General features: G+C 42.9%; 2 protein-coding genes across 2 annotated transcripts; both read left to right on the plus strand.

The window, feature by feature from the left end:
* The first annotated feature begins 560 nt into the window (after positions 1-560).
* On the plus strand, positions 561-10,280 carry LOC133009513 (transcription factor 12-like). Its single transcript, XM_061077032.1, has 12 exons — positions 561-629; positions 3,350-3,449; positions 4,325-4,467; positions 4,559-4,682; positions 4,768-4,838; positions 5,193-5,289; positions 5,405-5,478; positions 6,470-6,646; positions 7,546-7,657; positions 7,769-7,916; positions 9,652-9,881; positions 10,144-10,280. Exons 1-12 carry the CDS (start codon positions 561-563, stop codon positions 10,278-10,280), a joined length of 1,482 nt encoding a protein of 493 aa, XP_060933015.1.
* A 3,081-nt stretch (positions 10,281-13,361) lies between these two features.
* LOC133009625 (cingulin-like protein 1) lies at positions 13,362-24,575 on the plus strand. The gene is made up of 19 exons (XM_061077153.1): positions 13,362-13,400; positions 15,043-16,008; positions 16,082-16,176; positions 17,451-17,556; positions 17,644-17,739; positions 17,828-17,976; positions 18,949-19,090; positions 19,201-19,413; positions 19,502-19,708; positions 19,948-20,052; positions 20,178-20,330; positions 20,649-20,819; positions 21,049-21,201; positions 22,182-22,271; positions 23,085-23,168; positions 23,354-23,478; positions 23,698-23,806; positions 23,920-24,083; positions 24,172-24,575. Exons 2-19 carry the CDS (start codon positions 15,070-15,072, stop codon positions 24,248-24,250), a joined length of 3,180 nt encoding a protein of 1,059 aa, XP_060933136.1. The 5' UTR covers positions 13,362-13,400; positions 15,043-15,069; the 3' UTR covers positions 24,251-24,575.
* The last annotated feature ends 220 nt before the right edge of the window (positions 24,576-24,795 follow it).

Consider the following 24,795-nt stretch of genomic DNA (forward strand, 5'->3'; position numbering starts at 1 on the left):
GGCATCTCTGAGCGGGCTCACTTATGATTTCACACTAACGCAGGATGTCACAGGAGTGGGATGACACCGAAACAACAACAACATCAACAAAAACAACAACAACAACAACAACCTTTATAGTCCTAATTCATTTGTCTGGTGTGGTCAAGCCTGGGTGGGGAATTCCATAAATACCACAAGTTTCAATTATTTTCATGTTACCTTTTTTTTTTTGCACAAACAGCATTTTTTATTGCAAACTCCCACTTTACCCTCAACGTTATAAATATATCTCTAATGTACAGATTTGTCTCTGATTAAATTAAAGAAAAAACGATGCTCATGATATAATGGACCAGGCTTCTTGTGAGTACAATAATAGCATCATCTCCTGGCCACCCCTCTCTGCTGCCTGGAATGGTCCAGCCCTGATTTGCATAAGTTGTCTGCGGGTAGCTGCATGACCAGCAGGGGTGGGTTAGTGCATGTGGACCATATACACATGAGTAGAGACACGGACAGACGAGCTGTGTGTGGACTGTACTGTGAGCCTGGAGTCTTGCACTGAACCAGACAGAGTTATGTACTGTGCTCATCCTGCCTCTGGCACAGGCAACAACTCCATGATGTATTGCTACAACATGAAACCAGTGAGTACATCCCTTATATGTATATTTACATATTTTGTTTTATCTTCCAGAGGCTGCAGGAGACTGTATTTGTGGTGATGCTGTTGAAATGGTCCAGTCTGATGCTGTGTGTGTTTGTTGTGTTGATTTCCATGATTCTTCACTAGTTTCCAGATTTATTTGTTCACAGGTGTTCAAATATGTGTGTTTTCTGACAAATGTGATATACAAAATGTTGCAAAGATATGCATCTGCATGTGCGACCAGTGTAAAAGTTATGGGTATTATAATTTAACATTTTGTCAAATGGTTATAGCTGTAGTGATGCACTTCAGACTGTCGGGCTGTGCAGAACATACGACATAAGGGATAACAGATTGTTTGGTGTGTGTGTTCTTGTACTTACATCTTTGTGAGGACCATTTTAAGCGTAGACCCTGCAGAGTGAGAACCTTTTTGGAAAGTGAGGACATTTTGACCGGTCCTCACTTTTTCAATGGACTGCTTGAGGGATGTGGCTTTAGGGTTAGGGTCAGAATTATGTGTGGGTTAGGGTTCGGGTTCGGTTTAGGCATTTAGTTTGGATGTTTAACGTTAGGGTTAGGGTCAAGGTAATTTATTATGTCCTCACTAAGACAGAGGTACAAACATCTGTGTGTGTGAGTGAGTGTGAGTGTGAGTGTGAGTGTGTGTGTGTGTGTGTGTGTGTGTGTGTGTGTGTGTGTGTGTGTGTGTGTGTGTGTGTGTGTGACAGTGTGAGAAAGAGCTTTATGTTTTAAATGTGTCATGTATATATATTGTGCTGTATGATGATGAGTTGTGTATATGGTTTGCTCTTGTGTAAACTTCAGTGTTTGCACCTTGCAGGAGTTAATGTGAAACTGTAAGTTGTGTAACTGTTATAAGGTCAGAAATCTTAGTTTGTTTCAAAATGTTATGTTATACGCTCATTTATTTCCTCTTCAACCTCATTTCATCCAATGTTTATCTTGGGGTTAATTTATCAATCACAATTATTCTCAAGTCACACCACCCCAAACCACAGCACCCACAATAACCTCATAATTCAGCCAGATCAAACTACAAGTCCTCCCTCACTTGTGGTTTCACGTCTGACAAAGTCATGTTAAAATGCACCAGCCAGGCTCGTGCTTCCTGTTAGTCTGGGCACCGTGTAGTCAGGCCTCGCAGCAGAAAACATCTTGACATGAAGCAGATTGCTGCTATTTCTATTTGATTTAACCCTGCTATGTCAGAGCGGTCTCTCCACCACTGCAGCCATTATCAAAGGCAGCTTTGATCTCTGTGAGACTAACCATATCCAGACATCGTGGATCACAGAGGCAGAAAATTGGTTGCATGTGGCTGGAGTTGGCCGTGGTGGAGCACAGCATATACCCTGAATAGCAAGTTGATATTTCACTCTTGTAGCGTCATAATGCTGAGTATATTTACAAAGGGAAAACAATGTAGTTGTCTGTATAGACAAATTTATGAGTGTATTTAGTTTAAAATAACTTTATTAATTCAAGGTCACGCGTTCAAAATGATAATTTCATGCCGTTATTAAGGTTTCATTCTATTTCAAGTCTCTTTTAGTTGCACAAGTTGCTGGAAAAAAAGTCCCTTATTATTTGTGATGCCATGATTGATGGTTCTTAAATCAATGCTATGCTAAAAGAGGATGCCATGGTGACGGCCCCTCTCCAGCGGGGGCCAGAGAGGGCGTGCTGGGGCGGGGGTGTGACCATTATTAACGGGTCGCCTGCTATGCTGATGGTAAGGAGGACAATTGGCTTTATCCTCCGCCATATGCTGCCCATGGCGGCTCAGACGGGCCCAGTGTCGGCAGGGGCTCCTCTGTTTGGCGTAGCCCACAATCACCATGGGACTCATGCCAGCCAGGGTCATGGCTGCATGTGTGTGTGTGCGTGTGTGTGTTTGTGTGCTTAAGTACGTGTGTCTTTGTGTGTGCACATGCGTGCGTGCGTGCGGGCAAGAGAGAGAGAGAGAGCCTGTGAGTGTGCTTGCACGAGCATACTCAAGAGAGTCTTTAATAGCCTGCTCTACAGAAGTTGTCGTCCGGGTAACTGACACCCCATTGATGCTGCGCAGGGAGGTTTATTTTCATTTCCTGGGGCACATCAAAGCAATCGAGGGAGGTGCAGGTGCAGCCCAGACCTCTTGGTGTGTTTGAGTGAACGAGCATGTGTTGGTGGGTTTCGTGTGCATATGTGCAGTTTGGAGCGCGTCGCTTACACGTAACAAGAAAAAGAAAACAAATAAGCTGAAGGTGTCCTCAGTCGAATCCTTTGATCTGTTTATTTTGTTTCCTGCAGGAGAGATCATCAGGGTGAGCCTCAGTTCTCTGTTTTGGTTTCTCTCTGAGGGCGAAGCGTGAGGAGGCCTGTAATTCAATTTTATTTGGGAGGGAATTGTATCCCAGTCCTCTGAAGCCAGCCGAACCTGATCATGATTAGGGCAGGGATTTCTCATGCTGAATGGTTCCTAAATCCGGATGAGGAGGTGCATGGATCTGCAGCTTATGGATTATCGCAATAGCTCTAAGTGTGCATCAGCTCTCTGCTTTGTTTTCGTAATACTGTTGCTCCAGCCCGCGCTCAGAGCACTCGCGTGTTTATGTCACTAAGTCAGTTTGAGTCATACAGATACCTTAGAAAATGTATGATTACACATCATATTTTTCCAACACTGCCTTAAATATACGTTTTTCTTTTTAGGTGTATGGGCAGTCTCCCACTAATGACGACATCAACCAGAACTTACCTTCACATGCATCCAACAAGATGTCCACCAATGTGTTCGCAAGCACCTTCTTTGGTGAGAATCCAAAATGGACACGATTAGCCATCAGCCCTTCTAAAGCAGTGACAATCTGCCATCAAGACTTTGCTCCGTGTAAAGTTCATTTAAACCCATTGTCTCTTTACAAATACAGTTTTCAGGGAAAGGTGCTCTGATTTCTAAATACACAACAGTAAAATGTTCCAATTGTTGGTTTTCTCTGCTTGCCTGTGGGTATTTATATTTATTTAAATTTTTCTCCATTAGGTCATTTTACCCTAATAAAGATATACTAAAATTCAGGACATAATAAATAATGATATTAAACACTTTACAACATGATAAATATAAACGAAATGCTTATAACCACAATGCTAACATGCTTATGCTACATGTAGCTTGTTAAATATATCAGTTTAGCATTTTAGCATGCTTACATTGGCTAATTAGCCATAAATAAAACATACTTCATAGGCCGATGGGACTGTTTTGACCTGATGGTGGCACTGTAGGAAAAGTGATTTCCTGAAGGTAGGAAAATATATTCACCAAGTATATTACAGTTACAGTCAAGAGCATAGACTCTATGTGAAGATGGATAACATGACAGTTCCCCAAAAGTGAAGCCAAATAATCTTAATTGCCCCCTGGTGGCTGGTTGCAGTATAGATCATAAACCCTGCCTTAGCAGATGGGATGTGGATCAATTAAAAAAGTCAAAAAACACATCAAATACATATTTCAAACAAAAAATTAGAAAGGAATTTCTGAACAAGTTGTTAACATTAGCTTAATTCAACAAGTGCAACTTTGTGATGGGACTTTATTGTTGGCTGTGGAGCTTCATGGCTGCACTGGCTGCTTGAGATGCTGTTCCAGTGCAGGCTATAACATATCGTTATGCATTTTAGAGGGGACGAGCAATTCACCTGACATCTGGAATGCTGTAAATGGGCTGAACCAGCAGGGCTATGAAGGTGCACTGGGAGCAGCCACAACCCACCAAACACAGCCGGGGAGCTACAGCAGCCTGCAGCCACCACACAGTCACCTGGTGAGATTTACATCCAGGACCTTGGATGTTGACAGCACAGCATTTTTTGTCGTCCCCTGTGTATTAAACTGTGGGTTTGCTTATGGTTCAGGACTACTCCTCACATTCAGTGATGGCTACTGATATGAACAGGGGTCTTCCACCCATGTCCACATTTCACCGCAACAATACGGCACCACGCACCCCATCCATCAACACCTCAGAGAATTCAACAGGTGAGGAAATAATCTCCGTTGCTTGTTTCAGCTCAGGTTTGACTGTTTATTCTTCTGTTTTATGATGATTGTTTTTCTTCTCCAGCCTCAGGGAGCCAGGGAAACGGATCAGGAGGGTCACAGACAGGCGCTACCTTGGGCAAAGCTCTGGCCTCTGTAAGTATGCACCACCTCGGTCCCATTAGGCCGACTCATCCACGCCTTGTTATGTTCAAACAGACCAGCGCATAAAACCAAGCCTGTGAGAGTCCCAGTAGTATAATGCAAACAGGAAACACTGCCACTAGCAGACGAGAGCATATTAATGAAGGGCTACTTTTTATCGGCCGGTGACTTGTAAAATGACCAGAATTGATGAGTTTAGCTCAGGTTACGATCCCGCTCCAAAGGCTGTGGGAGCAGCTGTAAAACCTTACGCGGAAATGACAAGTTGTGCTTTTAAAATGATGCATGACCTGGTCCCGCCCCTCCCCCCTCTCTCTCTCTCCCCCTCCCTGTTTCCCCCACCAGATTTATTCCCCTGATCACACCAGCAGCAGCTTCCCCTCCAGCTCGTCCACACCAGTGAGGAGTCCGTCTCCACTGGCCAACACAGCCGAACCCGCAGGTAAACCGGGGTGACGGAAGCAGCCGGAGGTGCTGCTCCGAGTGTAATAACGTTTATTTTTATTTTGTGTATCTCAGCCTTTTCATGCTCTATTTTTGTATTTTTCTTCTGCCAGGTTCTGACATGTGGCCCCGGAGTTCAGTCCAAGCACCAGTCTCACCACATTTTGAGTCTTCACTAATATCGATGGTAAAGACCTCATTTCATAGAACAAAAAAAAATCAAACATACACACATATATATATATGTATATTTAAATGCACTAGCATGTGCACACATAAAATGGACCATAAAATACTAATACAACAACAAGAAATTTATTATTATCAGATAAATTATAGATCATAATATGAGTTTGTCACATTAAGTAAAGATTGTGGACTGAAATTTACTGATAAAGAAATAATATTTACTATTATACTACAATGGCACTAGAACACATTCCCTCGCCAAGGCCCATAGATAAATAAAGTTTCTGGATCTGCCCCTGACTCGGATCCACACCTAAATGTAATGGTTTGTTTCCTGACCCATACCCATACCAGGTCCTGAAATTAAGTTTTGTATTAAAATGTCTCGTAGTTTTCTGTAATCATCCTTACAAACAAAAGCAAACAAACAAACACAACCTCCTTGGCGATGTTCATAATGTATAGTATTTGTCTATCATACCTGTTCAGAGAACAGAGACTGAAAAATGGAGGGAAATGTAAAAGTACAGTCCACATATTGTTTGTACATTACCGGAGGGATAATTCACTATTTTAAAAGATTTGATTATTTACTGTCTTCAACATCCAAGCCACTCTCCTTTCTGTCCAGCAGTTAGCTCAGCCTACGATAGGCCATATAAGAGGAAACAGCCAAAATTACGATGTCCAGCTCAAGAAACTCCAGCACCTGTAAATTTCACTAATAGACCTGTTGTGTTATGTTGAGGTGAAACAGGTGTTTATGTGCAGGGCTGGTTGCCTGGCAGACAAACTTTTCCAGCTATTTAAGCTAATTCAAGTAAACATTTTGACCTTAGACGAATACAGCTGCTTATTTTTGAGAGAATAATTTGTGCAGCTACGATTGAAAACAAAACATCCAATTTTTACTGATGGGATATTCAAAACTCAATCCCCCCCCCCAAAAAAAATTGCCATATTGACCTTCTGTCTCCCGGTGTTTGCAGTCTCAGGTGGAGGACCGTCTGGACAGACTCGACGATGTGATCCACGTTCTGAGGAACCACGCCGTGGGCCCCACGTCCGGTCTGCCCGCCGACATCCACGCCCTGCTGAACCAGAACCACCACGGCCACCCGGGCTCCGCCAACGCTCTGAACACCACCTGTCACACTCAAGCCATGGTGAACAAGCAATACTTTGAAGTGTTTAAGAAAGGACAGGGCAGTGTGTCTGGAAATCCCTTGTTGTGTGTGTGTGTGTGTGTGTGTGTGTGTGTGTGTGTGTGTGTGTGTGTGTGTGTGTGTGTGTGTGTGTGTGTGTGTGTGTGTGTGTGTGTGTGTGTGTGTGTGTGTGTGTGTGTGTGTGTGTGTGTGTGTGTGTGTGTGTGTGTGTGTGTGTGTGTGTGTGTGTGTGTGGACAGTATGCTGGTATTCAGCTACAGGAATTTTCCGCCCGCTATGTTTTTCCTCAGGTTGTTGTCCTTGAAATAGGAAACTGAGCACAATGGCAGAGCGCTGTGATGCGGCGCCCTTGTACGGTGCGTGTGTGGCGTAATTCCGTGATGGGGGACGCCTGCATCGTGCATTCACATCATAGCATGTTTCCCTTTCAGCAGACCAAGGGGATTTTAGCCCAGCTGGAGTGGAAGTAGATGCAGGGGAAAGGGGTTTTTAGTCTAATCCTTTGGGGGAGGGGGGTATTAAATTCTTTCACTTTTATTTTTTTTTTTCAAAATGATGTGCCAGGAGTGAATCGTTCCTGAAAAGAATTAGGGAGTATATGTGGTAGTTTTAAGGGAAAGATTAAGATTGACTGAGATTAAATTAATTCTGCAGAGCGAGAGATCTACTCAGGGTTACGTCGGAAATGAGAGGGCAGATGTTGGTTTTGTGACTTGTTTGTCGTTGGTTGGATGTAAGAGATTGCGCACTGCACTCGGCTGAGGCTGCCTCGCTGTCTCAGAACGATTAACAGAGATGCTGCATCGATCACGTTTAACATTATGAGAAATTTCACGTGCTCAAGACTCAGGAATATAAACCCTGCCCTTATCTCAACCTGTTCTCTGTGTGTCATAAAGGTTGAAGCTGTCGGCATGAACAACAACCTCTTGGCCTTCCAGGGCCGCACACAAAATGGCCACCCGTACCTGGCCAGGCAGAGGGCCACTCTTCAGCCCATGCAAGGTGGAGGTAAAGGCGGATTACTTCCACTCATTTTATCCACTGCTGCAGTCCTGAAACACTTTGAACTATTAAAAGATTTCACCCTTTTGATTTTTATTTCTGTTTGATATTCCACAGGAGGTGTGGGAGTTCCGGGTAATCTGGAGCTGAAGATGGAGAGCAGGGAGAGGGAGGAGATGATGCACAACAGCCACAGCCCCGACAGCCTGAGATCAGACGAGGAGAGCGAACACAAAAATCAGGGAGAAAACAGCAGCAGGGACAGGTGAATGCTCACAAACACCCGGCTTTACTCTGAGGGGGAAAACAACACACACAGGATGCACCTGGTCTGAAAAACCACGTTGTTGTGTAAAATCTGCTGCTCAAAGAAAAAGTCAAAGATTTATGGCACTGATTATGCAGAGTCAGCCCTCCCTGCTGACGTGTGGAGCACATGATACTTAAATTGTATTTTTAGGTGTTTTGTGACAAAGAAATGAAGCTAAATCTGTAATTTCTTGAATTTCACACAACAGTTTTAAAAAGAAGAGCCTCTCACTCTAACGCATTTATTTGTGCCTGCTTGCTGTTCAGTTTCACTCGCTTTAAGTACTGTCAGACCCCCCGGTGTGAAGGGCAGCTGTGTCCACGCTGGTCTATTTAGCTCTGCCTCATATTTCTTCTTCATGTCGCTTGAAGTTGCAGTAAATTAACAGATGAAAGAAAAAGAGGGATAAGAGCAGCTGCTCGGACATACAGTTAATAGCAAAGACATCACGGCGAAGGCTGCTTTACATTATACTGCATTATACATTAGAGGCTACACTGCTTTACATTATACCACACTGTCCTCAGTCAAAATGAAGAGTTTGCATTTATAATATTTTTAAATACTGCTGCTGCTGCCGATTATTTTCATTATTGTTAATAATCAATCATTACTAAAATTAAAGAAATATGGCTTATGTCAAAAAATTGCTTATTTTGTCTATAAATCTGAAGACGTTAAAATGTCAAAGATATAAAGCTATAAAAACCAGGCACTGTTATATATACATTTGTTTTTTTGCTTGATAAATTTATTAAAATATGAATCACAATCAATTACATTTCTTACTATTGATTGATGAATTGACTGAATGAATTGTGACATCAGATGTGATCATTGTGGATAATCAATGGTGTTTTAGATTCATTAACACGGTTTTGGTTTTAAATAATCCAGTAGAAGAAGTCGGTCTGATTTAAACCCAGAATGCACTTTTGGAAAATCACAGATAGTCACAGACTGAACCTCCAGATGTCTGAATTCTCAGAGGTCACATCAGGACGAACCTCGTCATGACATCAGCTCTGATGTCTGAGTGCATGCTGTCTTTTTATTTAGATCTATAATCTAGTTGAGGGACATCAATGCTGGCATATGTGAATGACCTCCAGCAACAATTGCTTTTATTGAACATTGTTTGTTTTCAATTTTCTTCTCAAACTAAATAATTTAATAATTGAAAATATCAATCAATCGAATCAATCAAATTGTATTTGTACAGCCCATAATCACAAATCACAATTTGTCGCATAGGGCTTAACAAGGGGAGACATCATTTGTTCTTAACCCTCAGCAAAAGGCAGGAAAAACTACCAAATAACCCTATTAACGGGGGGAAAAGAGCGTAGAGAGATCCACATGTGTAACTGAACACATCAACACAATAACAGCGAAAATTGATCAGAATATAAGATAAATAAATAAATTAAATAATAATCATAAATTCTGTCAAGGATTGATTATCAATGTATTGATGTGCAGCTGATTACATGAGCGTGTTATTTGTCAAGGATCCAATGAGAGCACCAGATTATCTCAGTAACATGGTGTCAGTTTAGTGACCAGCAGAGGGCAGAAAAATCCACGTTTTACTGAACACACTTTATTTTGTTTGTTAAAAAACATTTTTAAAATAGTTTTCACATTCATGATCATTCTGTTTTGTTCTTGTACCCGCTTGTTGTTGTAGTAATCATGAGGACGAGGACCTGAGCCCCGAGCAGAAGGTCGAACGCGAGCGCGAGAGGAGGATGGCCAACAACGCCCGCGAACGTCTGCGCGTGCGGGACATCAACGAGGCCTTCAAGGAGCTGGGGCACATGTGTCAGCTGCACCTGAAGAGCGAGAAGCCGCAGACCAAACTGCTGGTGCTGCACCAGGCCGTGGCGGTGATCCTGAGCCTAGAGCAACAGGTCAGAGGTCAGTACATCGCTGCTGCAGGAGGGTCGGGAGGCAGGAGAGGCTGCAGGTCCTCTGTGATGAGTAAGGGAGAGGGTGAAAATAAATAGGGGGAGAATCTCTGAGAGAAAATTCAAGGTGTTTTTCAGCATTTAAAGTATTTGTATGTGCATTACACGGGCGTTTGAAATCGATAATATCCTCATCAAACCAAACAATGCCTAATTTAAAATTCTGAATTTATAATTCATATTCTAACCCTGTTGTTTGTTGAATCCCACAGAGAGGAACCTCAACCCGAAGGCGGCGTGTCTGCGGAGGAGAGAGGAAGAGAAGGCGTCCATGATAGATCCGCAGTCCATGCATCTCGCTTTCCATCCCAGCCTGAACGACCCAGGAAACCTCATGGGCCATCTCTGAGCATCTGATACGAACAGCACGTCCAACATCAAGTATTTAACATTCAATTATACATTTTAATATCAGTCAGTCAATCACAATCATATACAGTAGATGTGTAGAGGTGTTTCTTTTGTGTTGTTCAAAACTACATACAAACTATAACATCACTAGTTTTAGAGATATTAAAATCAAGGATGTTTCTATTTGGATATAAAGTACATATTTGTACTAAAACTAATTATTGTCCTTTTAATGTTTCTGTGTCTTTGGTTTTCAGACGCTGACTAAAGAGCATCTCCGGATCTCCTCGGGAGCCTCCAGTGTTCCAGAGTGGAGAGGTCGACCTCTCTGATTGTAAAGTGTGATGCAGTCGAACAATCATCTCCTCACTTCCCCCAAACTGACTTCTAACTTTGTGCCTAAACTTTAGACGTAACAGACAAATGCATTGTAAACTGCAGATGTTTTTTTGTACATATTTTGTATATTTATTGATTATCTTCTACCTTTGATTATATCTGAATAGATGAGACCCGGTAGCGGCAAATGTGTCACCTTCAGTCTTGACTTTTACAGTGCATCACTATTTAACACGTACACTCGAGATTTCCACCGAGCTCAGAGGACCGGCGACACCACAGTGTGTTCAGGCGACGGATTTCATTTGTCCTGTGGTTTGTGTGTGTGCCAGTGTGTGAGTGCTTTTTGTGGGAGTTTGACCATTCTGTGAATGAACAGATCTCCAAGAATGTTCTTTAACGTGCAGGCATCATCCGTTACTTGTATATTTGTTATGAGTTTGTGTTATAGCACTATTACCAAGGTTACACTCGCTGAAACACTGGTGGACACAATCCTTCTTCTTCTGAGTGTAATCACTGCTCTTCACGTGTAGTCCAAGCTCTTTGCATGTTTGAGTTTTTAAATAGGACATTTTGTTTTTTCTAAGTTATGTAAGTTATCTTTTATACAGATCTTGTGAATTGTTAATGTCTCTATTTGCTTTTTTTCATTCTGATTTTACAAAAACACACTTTTGTGTAGTCTTTTTTCTTTTAGATCTAGCCACGTTTCATGCTCTGAGCAATACAGTGTTACAGAATAACTGATGTCTTGTTTGCTTATCACACTGCCGAACAGGTAATAAATATTAATCAAGAATAATCTGAAATACTATCATAACATGTACAGTGTGTACAGTTTGAAGTAGCCAACAGGCATGTGTCAAAATGATAATGTAGCAATAAATGTATTTTTTTCCCAAATACTTTGAGTTGGTGTGTCTGATTGTACATTTTTGATAACAACACAAACACACAGTATAAATAGTTCAAATGATCAATTAATGACACTTGAAGATGTTGATATTAACTGATCATAAAATAACAAAATTACACCACAAGCAATGTATTTACTGAGTGTCACATCTGTGTTCCCTACATCTGTAATAGCTACAACACTTACAACTAATACTGTACCTCCACCGGGGCCAAGCAGTCCCCTCAACCTCGATCAAACTAAACTTTAATCCTTTAAAAGTAGTGGACTGCGCAGGGTTAATTGTATTTAATTTTTTTATTAATTTTGATTTTAAATTGACATAGTTTAAGACATTGTGCAATGAATAGGTGGTTAAAGTTCTGACAAATTTAGGGATCCAGTATGTTGCTAAGGAAGCTTCGGCATGCAGATGTGAGAAACTAAGCACACACAGAAGACGGACACATTATTTTGTGTGTGTGTCTGTGTCATTCTATGCTTTTTTAAATTCACATTTCAGAGAAAACCATTGTATTTTCTACTTTACTACATATTTTTGACAGCCTTACCAAAAAGTTACCTTTATATTTTTGGATTTTAGATACTGGATGATTTAACCTGCTTTAAAAACCTATTATTAGAGAATAACCCAGTTGTTTCCAACCTTGGCTTCTGATGCCTTAAAAGAATCACAGTGTGGGACACATTTAATTTAATATAATTACTTTAATCAGAGGACTCCCCTGTATCACAGCACAATAATCTCTGTTAGAACATCTTAGATTGTATGCCTCTGTCCATTAAGTGTTATATAGACCAGATCCTCTTTGTTTAGGGAGTGGTTCAGAGGAGCGGTGCGTACTCATGTGTATACCTAGACTCCCCAGGAGGTGGCGGTACGCATTAAAAAGTAATTTTACTCCTGTGGACAAAAATCACATATGCTGTCCCTGAGTACTGGTTCTTTAATGCCTGGTAATGTTAATGAAAGTGAAAAGTAATCCCGGATTATGATTCATAGTTTATTAAGAAAATAAACAAACCAACAGTGAAGGACAGATACACAACGAGACAATAAAAAACAAGTATGTAAACAAAAACAGTGATGATCACGATGTTTAAAAGTTTTTTATAACCAGGTAAAATATTGTGTTTCTATATATAAACAACTTCTTACATGCTATAAGTAATGTGGGAGAAGGAGCATAAACATTATAACATCTTTGTAACATCTGAGGCCGGAGTGGTCCAATATTTCTGAAACAAAATATTGTTCGGAAGAGCTGACCAAGATAGATAGAAAGATAGATAGATAGATAGATAGATAGATAGATAGATAGATAGATAGATAGATAGATAGATAGATAGATAGATAGATAGATAGATAGATAGATAGATAGATAGATAGATAGATAGATAGATAGATAGATAGATAGATAGATAGATAGATAGATAGATAGATAGATAGATAGATAGATAGATAGATAGATAGATAGATAGATAGATAGATAGATAGATAGATAGATAGATAGATAGATAGATAGATAGATAGATAGATAGATCACAGTCATATGTGCTGTGTCTGTCAAAGGAACGCCTCTCAGAGCGAGGCAGGCAGGAGGAGGTGCCCGGACAGAGGAGGAGGAGGAGGAGGAGGAGGAGGAGGAGGAGGAGGAGGAGGAGGAGGAGAAAGAGTGTGTTAGCGGACAGACTGTGATCTCTCTCTCTCTCTCTCTCTCTCTCTCTCTCTCTCTCTCTCTCTCTCTCTCTCTCTCTCTCTCTATTCCTCCCCCCCCCCCCCTACACACATCGACTCACTACAGTTCGTGTGATATTGATCATGGACAGACGCGTCGTTTGCTGCTGCTGAGCTCTGTGGTGAGTTCAGGGACCATCCTGTCCCTTCTTATTCACTTTACCTGCTCTCTTCCACAACTTCAGAGGAACCTACAGTTTTCTGTGACGTGTATAGTTTAGGTTCCTAAATATAATGTAAATGACGGTTGAGTCTGTTTGTGTGAAGGTAACAGTGTCAACAAGTAGCCCAAAACCGGATAAACCAGCAAGACACTTAAAAGTTATTATTTTTTGGTTTGTTGATATTTTATTTTTATTTTGTTAGTATATTTGGTTGTGGTTTTCATATAAGCTGTGCCTGGTTTCTACCACACCCTACAAGTATTTTTGAATTCATGTTGTGTGAACTAATCTAAACTTTACTACATTTACAAGTGATATTATACAAGTATTTGTATTAATAGTCGTATATGTATATAAATCATTATAATCTGTAATTAATGTTGTTGTTAATGGTTAGTAAATATTTTGTTTCAAACACAGTTTATTCTTAGATATAAATAAGTGTATCAATTGGTTGCCAGGTTGTATAAAATCCTACTTCTGCATGAGACTTAATTTGGCTTTTATTCATTAAGGAGACCCTTAAAGACTCTTTGACCTTTTTAAGAAGCCAGTGTTGATGAAGTGATGTTGTTAAAGATGCTGATGAATGAGTTTCTGTGGTCAAACAGTTCATTTGAATGGACTTTCTGATGAATCTTAAGTGTTTAGTTTAAAGGCAAAGGAAGCAACATGTTAGAGGAGGATTCTTCACAACCTTCAAAACAATACAATCTTATTCATGATTTCTAACTGATCCATGAAGTTTTCTGTTGAAGGTTCAAAAGAACAACCTGCACAGAATTGTGGTCTCCGTGGTAACTCAGGGGTGCAAGACGCTGGTCGTGGAATCACAATGTCCCGAGTTTTAGTCTGGTGACCTTAGTTGCATAAAATGCCACAAAGGGTCTATTTTTACAGACTTCCTCATTTATTTAACAGTTAACTAAAAGACCTGAGCAGGTGTGCTTGAGGAGGACAACCTGGCAACCCGAAAGTGGTTCTTCTTAATGACTTATAACATAACAGATCCATCAGTGAGGGAGTGATTACTTCTGTTAAAGCCATTCATAACAGTGAATAATTCTCTTTTGAAGGATATTGAACACTTCTTCCTAAACGTACTCTTAGGAGCTGCAGTCTGTGGTGTAATAAATTATGTATTCATTCATTCATGCAGAGGATGGTGCGTCCAAGAAGATGTCGTTTTGTCTGCAGCACAACACCTCCTCTGTTCTGGTGTTTCACCCTCACCCTAACATATTTATCGACAAAGATTTTCCTCAAGTGTCAAACCACGAAGCGGGTGACGACACCTCGGAGACCTCGGCCAGTTGGAGTCGTCATTCCATGGGCTCAGCTCGGGTTGTACAATAGTACGCTGTCATACGCACACAGGAGGAGCTGTTTTCATTGCATGGCAATATCAGGCAGTTCTCAGTGTCTGTTTATTGTGTGTGTGTGGGACTGACGCTCCAACCCGGCTCTGGTGTTTTGTAAACACCAACCCCAGCTTGACCAACCAGATGCATCAGTTTTCAGCTCACCTTCCCACACAGGATCAGTCTCCTTCAGTGCAGACTCTTAACCTATACCTGTTTTTGTTTTTTTGTTTTGCCAGTTGATCTGTTCATCCCGTGGAGTCAGGATGGAGTCTCACAGACTCAGCGGCTCTTCAGATGTCAGGATACAGAGGAGCTACGTGCAGGAGCAGGACAACTTGTTTGGAGTGAGGGTGCAGGTTCAAGGGATTAAAGGTCAACCTTACATCGTTCTGAACAGTTCGAGCCAGGAGAGCCACAGAGACGTCTCAGTCATAACTCACCAGGCCGGGTACAACCCAGGTACGGTGAGGAGGTCAGTGGATGAGAGACGCTCCCCAGCTGAGACACAGAGGGCTGCTTCCTCCTCCGAATTTCATTATCAGCAACATCCAGAGATTCTGAGCCCTTATGACCCTGAAAGTAATAACCTCACCCGCCTCATTCCTTCAAAAAAGGCCTCGGCTGCCCAACCTGGACTTACTCCTGAGAAAACCACTAACATGACCAAACCCAGGATCCCTCTGCCAGCGGAGGGCCCAGTTGAAGAAGCCCAGAACAAGATGCCTCCTGCAGGTGGACACATCCCTACACGATCCCCGAACTATGTGGAAGCAGACTCCATCGTATCTGTTGGGAAGCTGATAAGTCAGTTCAACAGCAGTCAGCGGAGGGGAAGGGGTGGCCCGAGGAACAGGCTGGACCCTGAGCATTGTCGAAGGTCACGTAGCGTGGACAGCAGACATCCCTCAGACTCCTCCACATGCTCCTCTTCCTCCAGCAGACCCTCAACTCTGAAGGGCCTCAGGGGGGAGACCCCAGGTGGGACATATCTCTCCCGGTCAGCTGGGGCTCGAAACCATAGCGTAGACGGCTCTTTGGCGAACCAAAGGGAGGAGAATAAGCACAGCACACTGCCCAGAGTTCATAATGGAAAAGAGACCATATCTCCACATGCTGCAAAACTGCTTCACAGAACAGAGAAAGCGTCCAACTCCAGGTCATGTAGCGACCAGACGGATGAATCAGACGAACGAGACACTCAGGTAATGAGATCTGCTTCAGAGCACAGTTGTCCTCTCCAAGGTTTTATTTATTCGCTGTACGTTCTCTAACCAGGTCACTCCTGATCTTCTGAAAGGACAGCAAGAAGTCTCAGTCGACCCAACTGAAGACACCGCGAAACAAGTACTGTTCGCCTACCTCCAGGATGGGTGAGTTCTCAGCAATCTGCACTTTCAATTGAAATAATAAATCAACGTTTTTGGAAATAGTGGTGATTTAACTTACTGCTGACAGTGAGATGAGAATATTGATAGCACTTTTCTGTTTTTACAGTAAATATGAGGCCACAGCAGCTGCTTAGCTTAGCGCAAAGCCAAGTTAACTTTATATATATAGCACCTTGTAAACACAGAGGCAATTCAAACAGCTTCCCTACGAAACAAGGCATGAGTGTTTCTAATACAATGAATATCTAAGTGAAGTGAGGTGAAGTTCAGCTGGCAACTGTCAGGGTGTACACCACCCTTTGCCTAATGTCAGTCGTGATTGGCTCCATCCTAGAGGTGACGATAATGAACAGATGGATTAAACTAGAAGAAAATCACTTATGAAAGAATATTGGAAATGGGGACATTTCTTCAAGTTGTGATTTCACAAGTGGTCATATTCTGGACTTATTATTGGTCGGGTGTGCAGTAACTTCCTGGATGAAAACAAATGAGATACAAACATACCTTCACCAAGGCCCAGTCTTTTTAAATTCGATCATTCAATCACCAATCCATCTGCACCAAATAACACACACTCTCAGAGATACCTCCCTATAGCGTGCCTGATTTGGGGATTAAGATCTATGAATTTGTTGCTGAGAAAACTCGCAATGTAAAGGATTCATGGTAATCCGTTACATAGTTTTTGTGTGATGCTCCTAAGTAACTCAACTACAGCTAAATAACTATTGTGCAGATCCAAGCTAGCAGTTTCCACCTGTTTCTAGTCTTTATGCTAAGCTAAGCTAACTGGCTGCTAGAACTGACAAGTGGTACCAATCATCTCATCTAACTCTGCGATGGGAAGATAACAACATTTCCTATAATATCAAACTGCTCTTCTTTATAACATTGTAATAAATGTGTTTGTTTTTCCTCATTGAGCTGAGGTTGAGCTGGACGGTGTGTAGTACAGTCAGATAAGGGTGTGCTGATCCAGCTGTGTGTGCTCAAACACACAGAAGGCAGGAATGCGGAGCATAACTTTTGTTACACTGAAGGTTTTTAACATCCATCAGTGCCAATTGTCAAATATGTGCAGATGCAGAGCTGTTATATTTCTAAGAGTTATAAGAATACTTGTTTTCCTCTCTGGATACCAAGAGCTCAGAGCCCTGTGCCACCAGGTATTTGTTGAGGTCGTGAGTGACTACTTTTAATTCTATCATTACACCCTGTAAGTGTGTTTGTGAAATATTTGTCTTGCTTTGCAGGACGACTGACGACGACTCCACAACTGAGAGGAAAGTCAATCTGCTGCTCCAACGGATCAACAAGCTAAAGTGGAGGACCGCTAAGAATGTGGAGGAGGAGGAGAAAGTGAGTGTCAGGATGATGTGTTTGCCAGCGTTGATGGTTGTTCAGCAGGATTTTGCCTGAAACTCCCGCGCCTCTCCTTTCATGTAGGATTACGCTGCAGAGGTGAAGCGGCTACAGGGGAAACAGACGGTGCTGGAAAAAGAAGTGACTGGGCTGAGGCAAAAACTGGAAACTGAACTGAAGGTGCAGCGCGGCCCCATCCTGCTGACTCACGCCTAAACCACTCACTTCCTGTTCCTGTGACTGATGATGGTGTTGTTGTGTTGTGCAGAATGAAAAGACCCTGGCCCTGGCCTGTGAGAAGGCCAGGACAGAGAAGAAGAGGCTTCAGGAAGAGCTGACCAAGAGTCAGACAGAGCTCAGCAAGCTGAGGGACAGGCTGGCTGAAATCCAGGCAGAGCTTCAGTCCACCAAACAGGAGTAAGGATTTCAACTCCCGCTCATTCAGAAAAGTCTCAGAGTACATCTTGTAGCTCTAAGGCGCTACAATAAAAAAAAACTATTGTCTTATGTTTACTCTCTACTGGTTGTAGATTCATATTTACCACACAGACATGAGTTGTATCAATGATCAAGTCTTCTCTTAGCAAAAAGGCAAATAAAGTTGTTTTAGTTTTTCTCCGGAAAAAACGGTCTGGACATTTTCCGCCATTTGGCCTTTAACATATGAAGAACACAGCAGGAGATTATCCAGGTCAGGCGGGTTCACAACAACAGGAAAATGTCTGGAGCGTTCAGTCAAGGGGTGGTGTCTGAGTAGAACGTGCAGGAGGCGGGACGCAACGTTTAAATTCCACTGCGGAGATCACATGTTTGTGTTTACAGCACATCGGCACCAGCGTCACATCATCACCAAAAACCCATGAATTTCATTGTCTTTCCAAGTGTACATGGGCTCACACGGACATTTTACATACATTTTGCTGGGAAGCTGGCAGGAAACCACTTCAGAAAATGTCCAGAGCAACTGACTTAGACATTTGCTTCCTCCGATACAATCCCTCAGGAAAAGTTCAGGATATTGTTTGTACTTCAGTGCATGTCTGAGAGCAGCTTAAGTGTATTCCCTATTGGTTCTTTAAATAAGTCTCAAAGCTATTTCAGAGCCACAGAGGATAATGCATGTTTTACATTAACAGCAAATAAAACAGACATGTAGAACTAAAGTGAAAACCCAGACTTAAGCTCAGTGCTGTGTCTTAGTGAAGCTCATGCTCGTACTCATTCATGTTAACTGTAACATGTGATCTGATGGAGATCGTCGGAGTCAAATACCATTCGGATTATGTGTGCAGATATTATGTTTTTGTTATCTAGTCCTGTTCTACAAACCCAGAGCTGGGTTACACAGAATTCTAACTTCACATTCTTGTCTTGCGTGTACGTCGTCAGACTGAATCAGATGAAGGCGGAGAGGGAACGTTCTCGTACGGAGATGAAAGATCTTCAGCAGCAGCTCTCTGAGATGCACGATGAGCTTGACCAAGCCAAGAAGGCCGAGGTGATAAACACAGAGAAAGAAATCCTCCTGAAGGTAAATGAAAGCAGGTGTAGAAGATACAGATCACAAATCAGCAGCAGCTTCAAAGCGTCTTCATTGCACTGGTGGTGAGTGACACTGAAATGTTATGGATTATCTGTCAGGATATGGCACAGCTGCGTGCCGACTTCCTGGAGACGCTGCAGGTGAAGGAGGAGCAGGAGGAGGTGCTGCACCACCTGGAAAGGGAGCTGGTTGCCCTGAAGGGGGCGCTCAAAGAGGAGGTGGAATCTCATGACCAATACATGGCCGCTCTGAAGGAGGAATATGAGCAGGAGCTGCAGAAGCTGCTCGGAGATTTAGACCTGGCCAAAGAGGTAACATGCAAGACGTGCAAGACTTTTTGACGTGTCTTCTATTTCCCTTATGGGGTTCATCGTTTATATTCTCCAATTGGTCTTTTAGAGCAACGGCATGCTGTGTCAAGAGAAGGTGGAGGTGGAGGAGGAGAAAGGTGTCGCAAAGGTGCAGCTGAAGGAGCTGAGCCAAGAGCGAGACCAGCTGAGGGGAAAGGTGCAGGAGCTCAACAAGAGAGTGGATCAGCTGAGTCTGGGGATCCAGGAGGCTCGAACCACCGAGAGGCTTCTGGAGCAGAGGGCGAAGCAGCTGGAGGTGGGGAGAAGGTGTTTAGATAAACTTTCAAAAGTTTATCTAAATCATTTTATCTGGCATTTTTGTGTTTGGCGTTTCTATGTGAGCTTTGTGTGACTGGGTTTTCTCCGGGGACCAGCTTCCTCTTATCATTCCAAAAACATGCAGGTTGGGGTAAAGTGGATTGGAGTCTCCAGGCTGTTTTTTGTTAATGGTTGGATGGATTTATATGTTGATCACTGCTGATGTCTTGTTCTTAGAGAGAAAAGCAGCAAGTTGAGGAAATGCTGAAGGATGTGAGGAGGAACGAGGAGGACATGAGTCAGTCTAACCAATCGCTGCTCAGTCGGCTGGAGGATGTGCAGGTAAGACCATGTTGGTCTCTGAGGAGCAGCTGCGATGTTGCTTGTCATCCCACCTCTCTTTCAAAGTGCCTATGTTAAACAAATGATTGGTACCTCACAGTTCTCCATTGTTTTTCCTCTGACAGAGTAAGTTGACCAAACTCAATCACGAGCACAGGGACCTGAAAGAGAAGCTCAAGGACGAGAGGAAACAAATGGAGGAGCTGTGGAAGCTGAAAACTGAACTGGAGGATGAGAGGAGGATGCAGGACCGAGCAGTGGAGCTACTGCAGAGGAAGGTGAGAGGAAGACAGTGGCTATTTATTGGCTTATTTATTTATATTTACCAAATCTGTCCCCATTCAGAGGTGTCCTTGGGCAAGATACTGAACCCCAAATTGCCCCTGATGTGTGATAAAGAGCTGTATGTAGATGCACATGCATGAGTGTGTGTGTGTATGGATGAAAGACTAGAAAAACACCATTTATTTATTAGACCTAAAAAGACCCTGAAGCAATATGAGATCAGCAGCTGATTTGTCTTGTTTCCTTCATCCCTTATCTTCTTGTATACACTTAGCTCACCGTAGAAGCGCTTTGTTTTTCCATCTGCTCAGATGAATAGCATCATGGAGGAGTGCGAGGCGTCCACAGACGTGCTCCAGAACCAGGTCGACGAGGCCAGAGAGAAGAGTCAGAGGGAGTTGGCCGAGCTGCGGAGACAGCTGCAGGAGAAAGGAGCAGAGCTGGAGAAATCCAGACAGGCGGCCAAAAAACTGCAGGAAGAGGTGTGGTGCTCATTGTCTCTCTGATTCATCAGCTTTAGGTTCAACTGTCTTAGTCATCAAAATGAAATCACCAAGTCCGAGGGAAATAGGAGTTTGATGTTAGATGTGTTACCAGACTTGATTAATTCCATGTTCTCTTAATTACCTCGTATTTATTCGCCAGCACCAAAGTCTCCATGTTACCCTAACTCATGGTGTGTGTTTACTCCATGGTCTCCTCCCCGTTCAGCTCCTTCCTCTGGATGAGGAGCTGCAGCGGTGCCGTGGGGATCAGCAGGAGGCCCAGCTGCGGGGGCAGGAGCTGGAGCAGAGGCTGGAGGAGTTGGAGGAGAGGAGCGCAGCCACCGTGGAGGAGAGAGAGCGGCAGGTCAAACTCATGGAGGTAAACGTCTCTGCAAGACTTCCACACGGGACTACAAATAAATATACAGTCTCGTTTCCTGTATATAAATATATAGGACAAGACTATATATAAAGGTGGATGACATCATGACGCCGCAATATTGCCTCAATCGCCCCCTTCCATATACTCTGCCTCCTCCATGTTAGTGGTTGGGACATGGCCCAAAATAAAAGGTCAAAGTAAAAGTAAAAAATGTTCTCTTAGATGTTATCTATCATTTTAGAAAAAATGCTATAAGGGCGTGTTCAGTATTGTATAGTATTTATTTTATAATTTGTATTTTATTATTACAGTTGTGCTTTACTATTGTCATTCAAGTCAAACATCCAGTTTTTAAAAGTTTTTAGGACAAATGGTTTAGAATGTCTCTGAGTGTAAAGCTGCTCTAAAACTGTGTTTAACCACTGTAGCTTTTAATGTGAGACTTAACTAAACTTAACTCCTCTGGACTGTTTATCTGTTCAGGTGCCAGTATTTACATTCTCTTGTTCCTGGGAACTAAAAGGGCGCTGGACTGAGCCGTAGTAACTGCATCTCACAGCTAAACACTGTTTGTCTTGCTGATGACAAAACACAACACTGTGACTCCGGCACACTCACTGTTGACACAGCGTATCAGCCGGGGAAGCTGGTGTTTACAGTCAAAAGTTATCAGACCTGTCTGGGTGTTCTCAGGAATCTTCTTTTCCTCTTTCGCCCGGTTTCCATTGTCGAACTCTCTGGTCCACACAGAAATCTCATTTGATTCAGTTTTTCAGAAGCTATTATATTTGTCTTGCTTCCCCTCCAGGCTCCACATATGTTATTACCCAATATCCCTTTTTCTCTGAGTCAGTTTTCCAACCACAGCCTCTGGAGACGGATTCATCATGTCCTCTGTATTATTGTGTTCTATGTATTGTAATACGAGTGTTTTGATGATGATTTGACCCATTCTTCATGTTTTCCTCTCCTCTCAGGGAAGAATCAGTCACCTAGTAGAAGATCTCAATGATGAGCGCAGCAGTGCCGACTGCCTGATGGAGCGATTAGACAAAACCAAAGATCAGGCAGGTTCACTCCCTCTCTGTCTCCTTTTTCCTTTCTCTTTCTCACGCACTTCTCATTTTCTTTTTGTAAACGTTCATGAATTTGCAACGAGACGACCCATCAGTAATAAAATAAGCTCAGTCTCTGGTGTGAGCTCCACGCCCTACATCTGTTTTGATCACAAACAGATGTAGAGCTGAGCGCTCGGATTTCCCCTCCGACCCTGAAAGCTTCTGATTGGTGTGTTCAGAGCGGATCATTAGACGAGTTATGCTTTCATTCTTCACACTCGCCGTGTAACTGCCCTGAAATATGTCACATCTCCTCTGTCTTAACATACACGTCTTCATCTGACGCCGTCGCAGCAGCCTCACGTCCTCGGTGCGTCGGTGAAGTAGGCCACCATTCATGGGAGAAAAGTGATGCAGACTAATTGCTACTAAACACTGTTTTGGGTGCAGTGCAAAGACAAATAAGAGTGAACTATTGTGTGCAGCTATTCACACTCCCTTCACTGGGCCTCTGCATGTTATTAGAGGGGAGAGAGACTGGAGATCTGATGTGGCCGCTCACGACAGACAGAGCATTTCCTCTGGGTTCAGGAGTTTAAGCTGGAAACTTTTCATTTAACCGGAAAATGCCTGTTGTCATGTCCTGTCCTCTTTAATAACGCACAGGCATGTTTTTAATTAAGAGGGACCACATATGCACAGGTCCTGGTTAACTTACCAAACATTTACCCTACTCACTGTGTTGTGACTGAACTCTCGCTCTGTGTGTGTGTGTGTGTGTGTGTGTGTGTGTGTGTGTGTGATTGTGTGTGTGTGTGGCAGATGGATCAGATGAGGAACGAGCTGCTGCAGGAGCGTGCGGTCAGACAAGACCTGGAGTGTGACAAGATGAGCTTGGAGAGACAGGTACTGACCTCTGACCTCTGACCCCTGACCCCATCACACTGCCCCAAAGTATTCATTTGATAATATTCCTGCTACATATATTTGTAATTCTCCTATCTTTGAAATACCGTGTTAACCTTTAAAACAAATCTTTAGAATCTGCTGCATCTCCGATATACGTCTTCTGTTTGATTTTCCTTCTTTAGAATAAAGACCTGAAGAGCAGAGTGACTCATCTGGAAGGATCACAGAGGACCAACCAGGATTCACTGGTCTCCAAACTCAGCAGTCGCATCCAGGAGCTGGAGGAGAAGCTGCAGGGAGAAGAACAGTCAGCATCTGCATATTATTATCCCTTATACACATTCCTCTACACACAGTTTGTATTTACCAGTGCAGTGCAGGCCAACACTTTGGATAAGAGCTCAATCACATACTAAACTAACCGACTCCTATCACTTTCCCTGTGGTCGTGGGAGTCAGAGTATCTCGGCTCCAAACACACTTGAGGTGTTACAGCAATGTGATCTCCCGATGCTTCTGCTCACAGGGACAACAACAGCCTGCAACAAGCGAACCGCAAGCTGGAGCGCAAAGTGAAGGAGATGAAGATGCAGGCGGACGAGGAGCAAGTCAACCTGCAGAGCCAGAGAGACCAGGTAGACACCATGCAGTTTTTTGCTTTTTTAACCACGAAGAAATGAATTTGAGTCATCAGGAGCAGCAGAGACTTGACTCGGGATATAATGTTACACTTTGGTGAACTCTGCAGCTGACTCAGAGGCTGAAGACGTCGAAGAGGCAGATGGACGAGGCGGAGGAGGAGATCGAGCGTCTGGAGCACAGCAAAAAGAAGCTGCAGCGAGAGGTGGACGAGCAGATCGAGGCCAACGAGCAGCTTCACGGCCAAGTGAGCACGCTGAGGAACGAGATGAGGTGACCTCTCCCCCTCTGCCCTCGGCCTCCATGTTTGACCTTCTCACTTGAATGTAATCACGAGGAGTTCTGTTCTTTGCGTTCACAGGCGAAGGAAAAAATCTCCTCCTCTCATCAAGGTGGCGGAGGACGGCGGGAATGAAGCGGACGACTTTGGCTCTGATTGACTAAGGAATCTTTAATTTAATAATTCTGCATATTAACAACTCAGGTGTGATTTCATTGTGTTTCATGTTGTGAGCAGCAGTGGCCCCTCGCCAAGGCTGCCCTCCGGTGGCGAAGTGCATAACTACAATATCTGATAAACATGTTTTTTCAACCTGCTACAAACTGACATATTTATACTTCCATAGATTTTTTTTCAATCCATTGCCGTGTGAGTTAATATGGAGCAAACTGCCAATTTTAAACTGATGAATAAATGTATTAAAATGCATTTGTGTTTATACACCTCCAGAAACTGTTAAAACTTAAATAAATCCAGCTGTCTGATGTTTCAGTTCATCTGAGTTTGTCCGTAGCAACACATATAAATCAAAGAAATCAGATTTTAATGCACATTTAAAGGGAAACGTGAGACAAACCTCGAATGTGGATGTTTGCGTGTTCTGAAGAGGCACTAGACGAGAAGCGTGTGGTTGTACCCACGGATCAATGGTCTGTGCTGAGTGGCTGCGGTGGGGCAGAGTTGGGGATTTGAACCCTCTGATCA

This window comes from Limanda limanda, chromosome 8, assembly GCF_963576545.1.
Source record: "Limanda limanda chromosome 8, fLimLim1.1, whole genome shotgun sequence".
Classification (NCBI taxonomy): Eukaryota; Metazoa; Chordata; class Actinopteri; order Pleuronectiformes; family Pleuronectidae; genus Limanda; species Limanda limanda.

Coding starts and splice junctions, on each gene's coding strand:
- LOC133009513 (XM_061077032.1), top strand. CDS start 561: ATGTACTGTGCTCATCCTGCCTCTGGCACAGGCAACAACTCCATGATG. Junction 630..3,349: donor ATTGCTACAACATGAAACCA/GTGAGTACATCC, acceptor TTTTCTTTTTAG/GTGTATGGGCAGTCTCCCAC. Junction 5,290..5,404: donor CAACACAGCCGAACCCGCAG/GTAAACCGGGGT, acceptor TTCTTCTGCCAG/GTTCTGACATGTGGCCCCGG.
- LOC133009625 (XM_061077153.1), top strand. CDS start 15,070: ATGGAGTCTCACAGACTCAGCGGCTCTTCAGATGTCAGGATACAGAGG. Junction 17,740..17,827: donor AACTGGAAACTGAACTGAAG/GTGCAGCGCGGC, acceptor TGTGTTGTGCAG/AATGAAAAGACCCTGGCCCT. Junction 19,414..19,501: donor ATTTAGACCTGGCCAAAGAG/GTAACATGCAAG, acceptor TTGGTCTTTTAG/AGCAACGGCATGCTGTGTCA.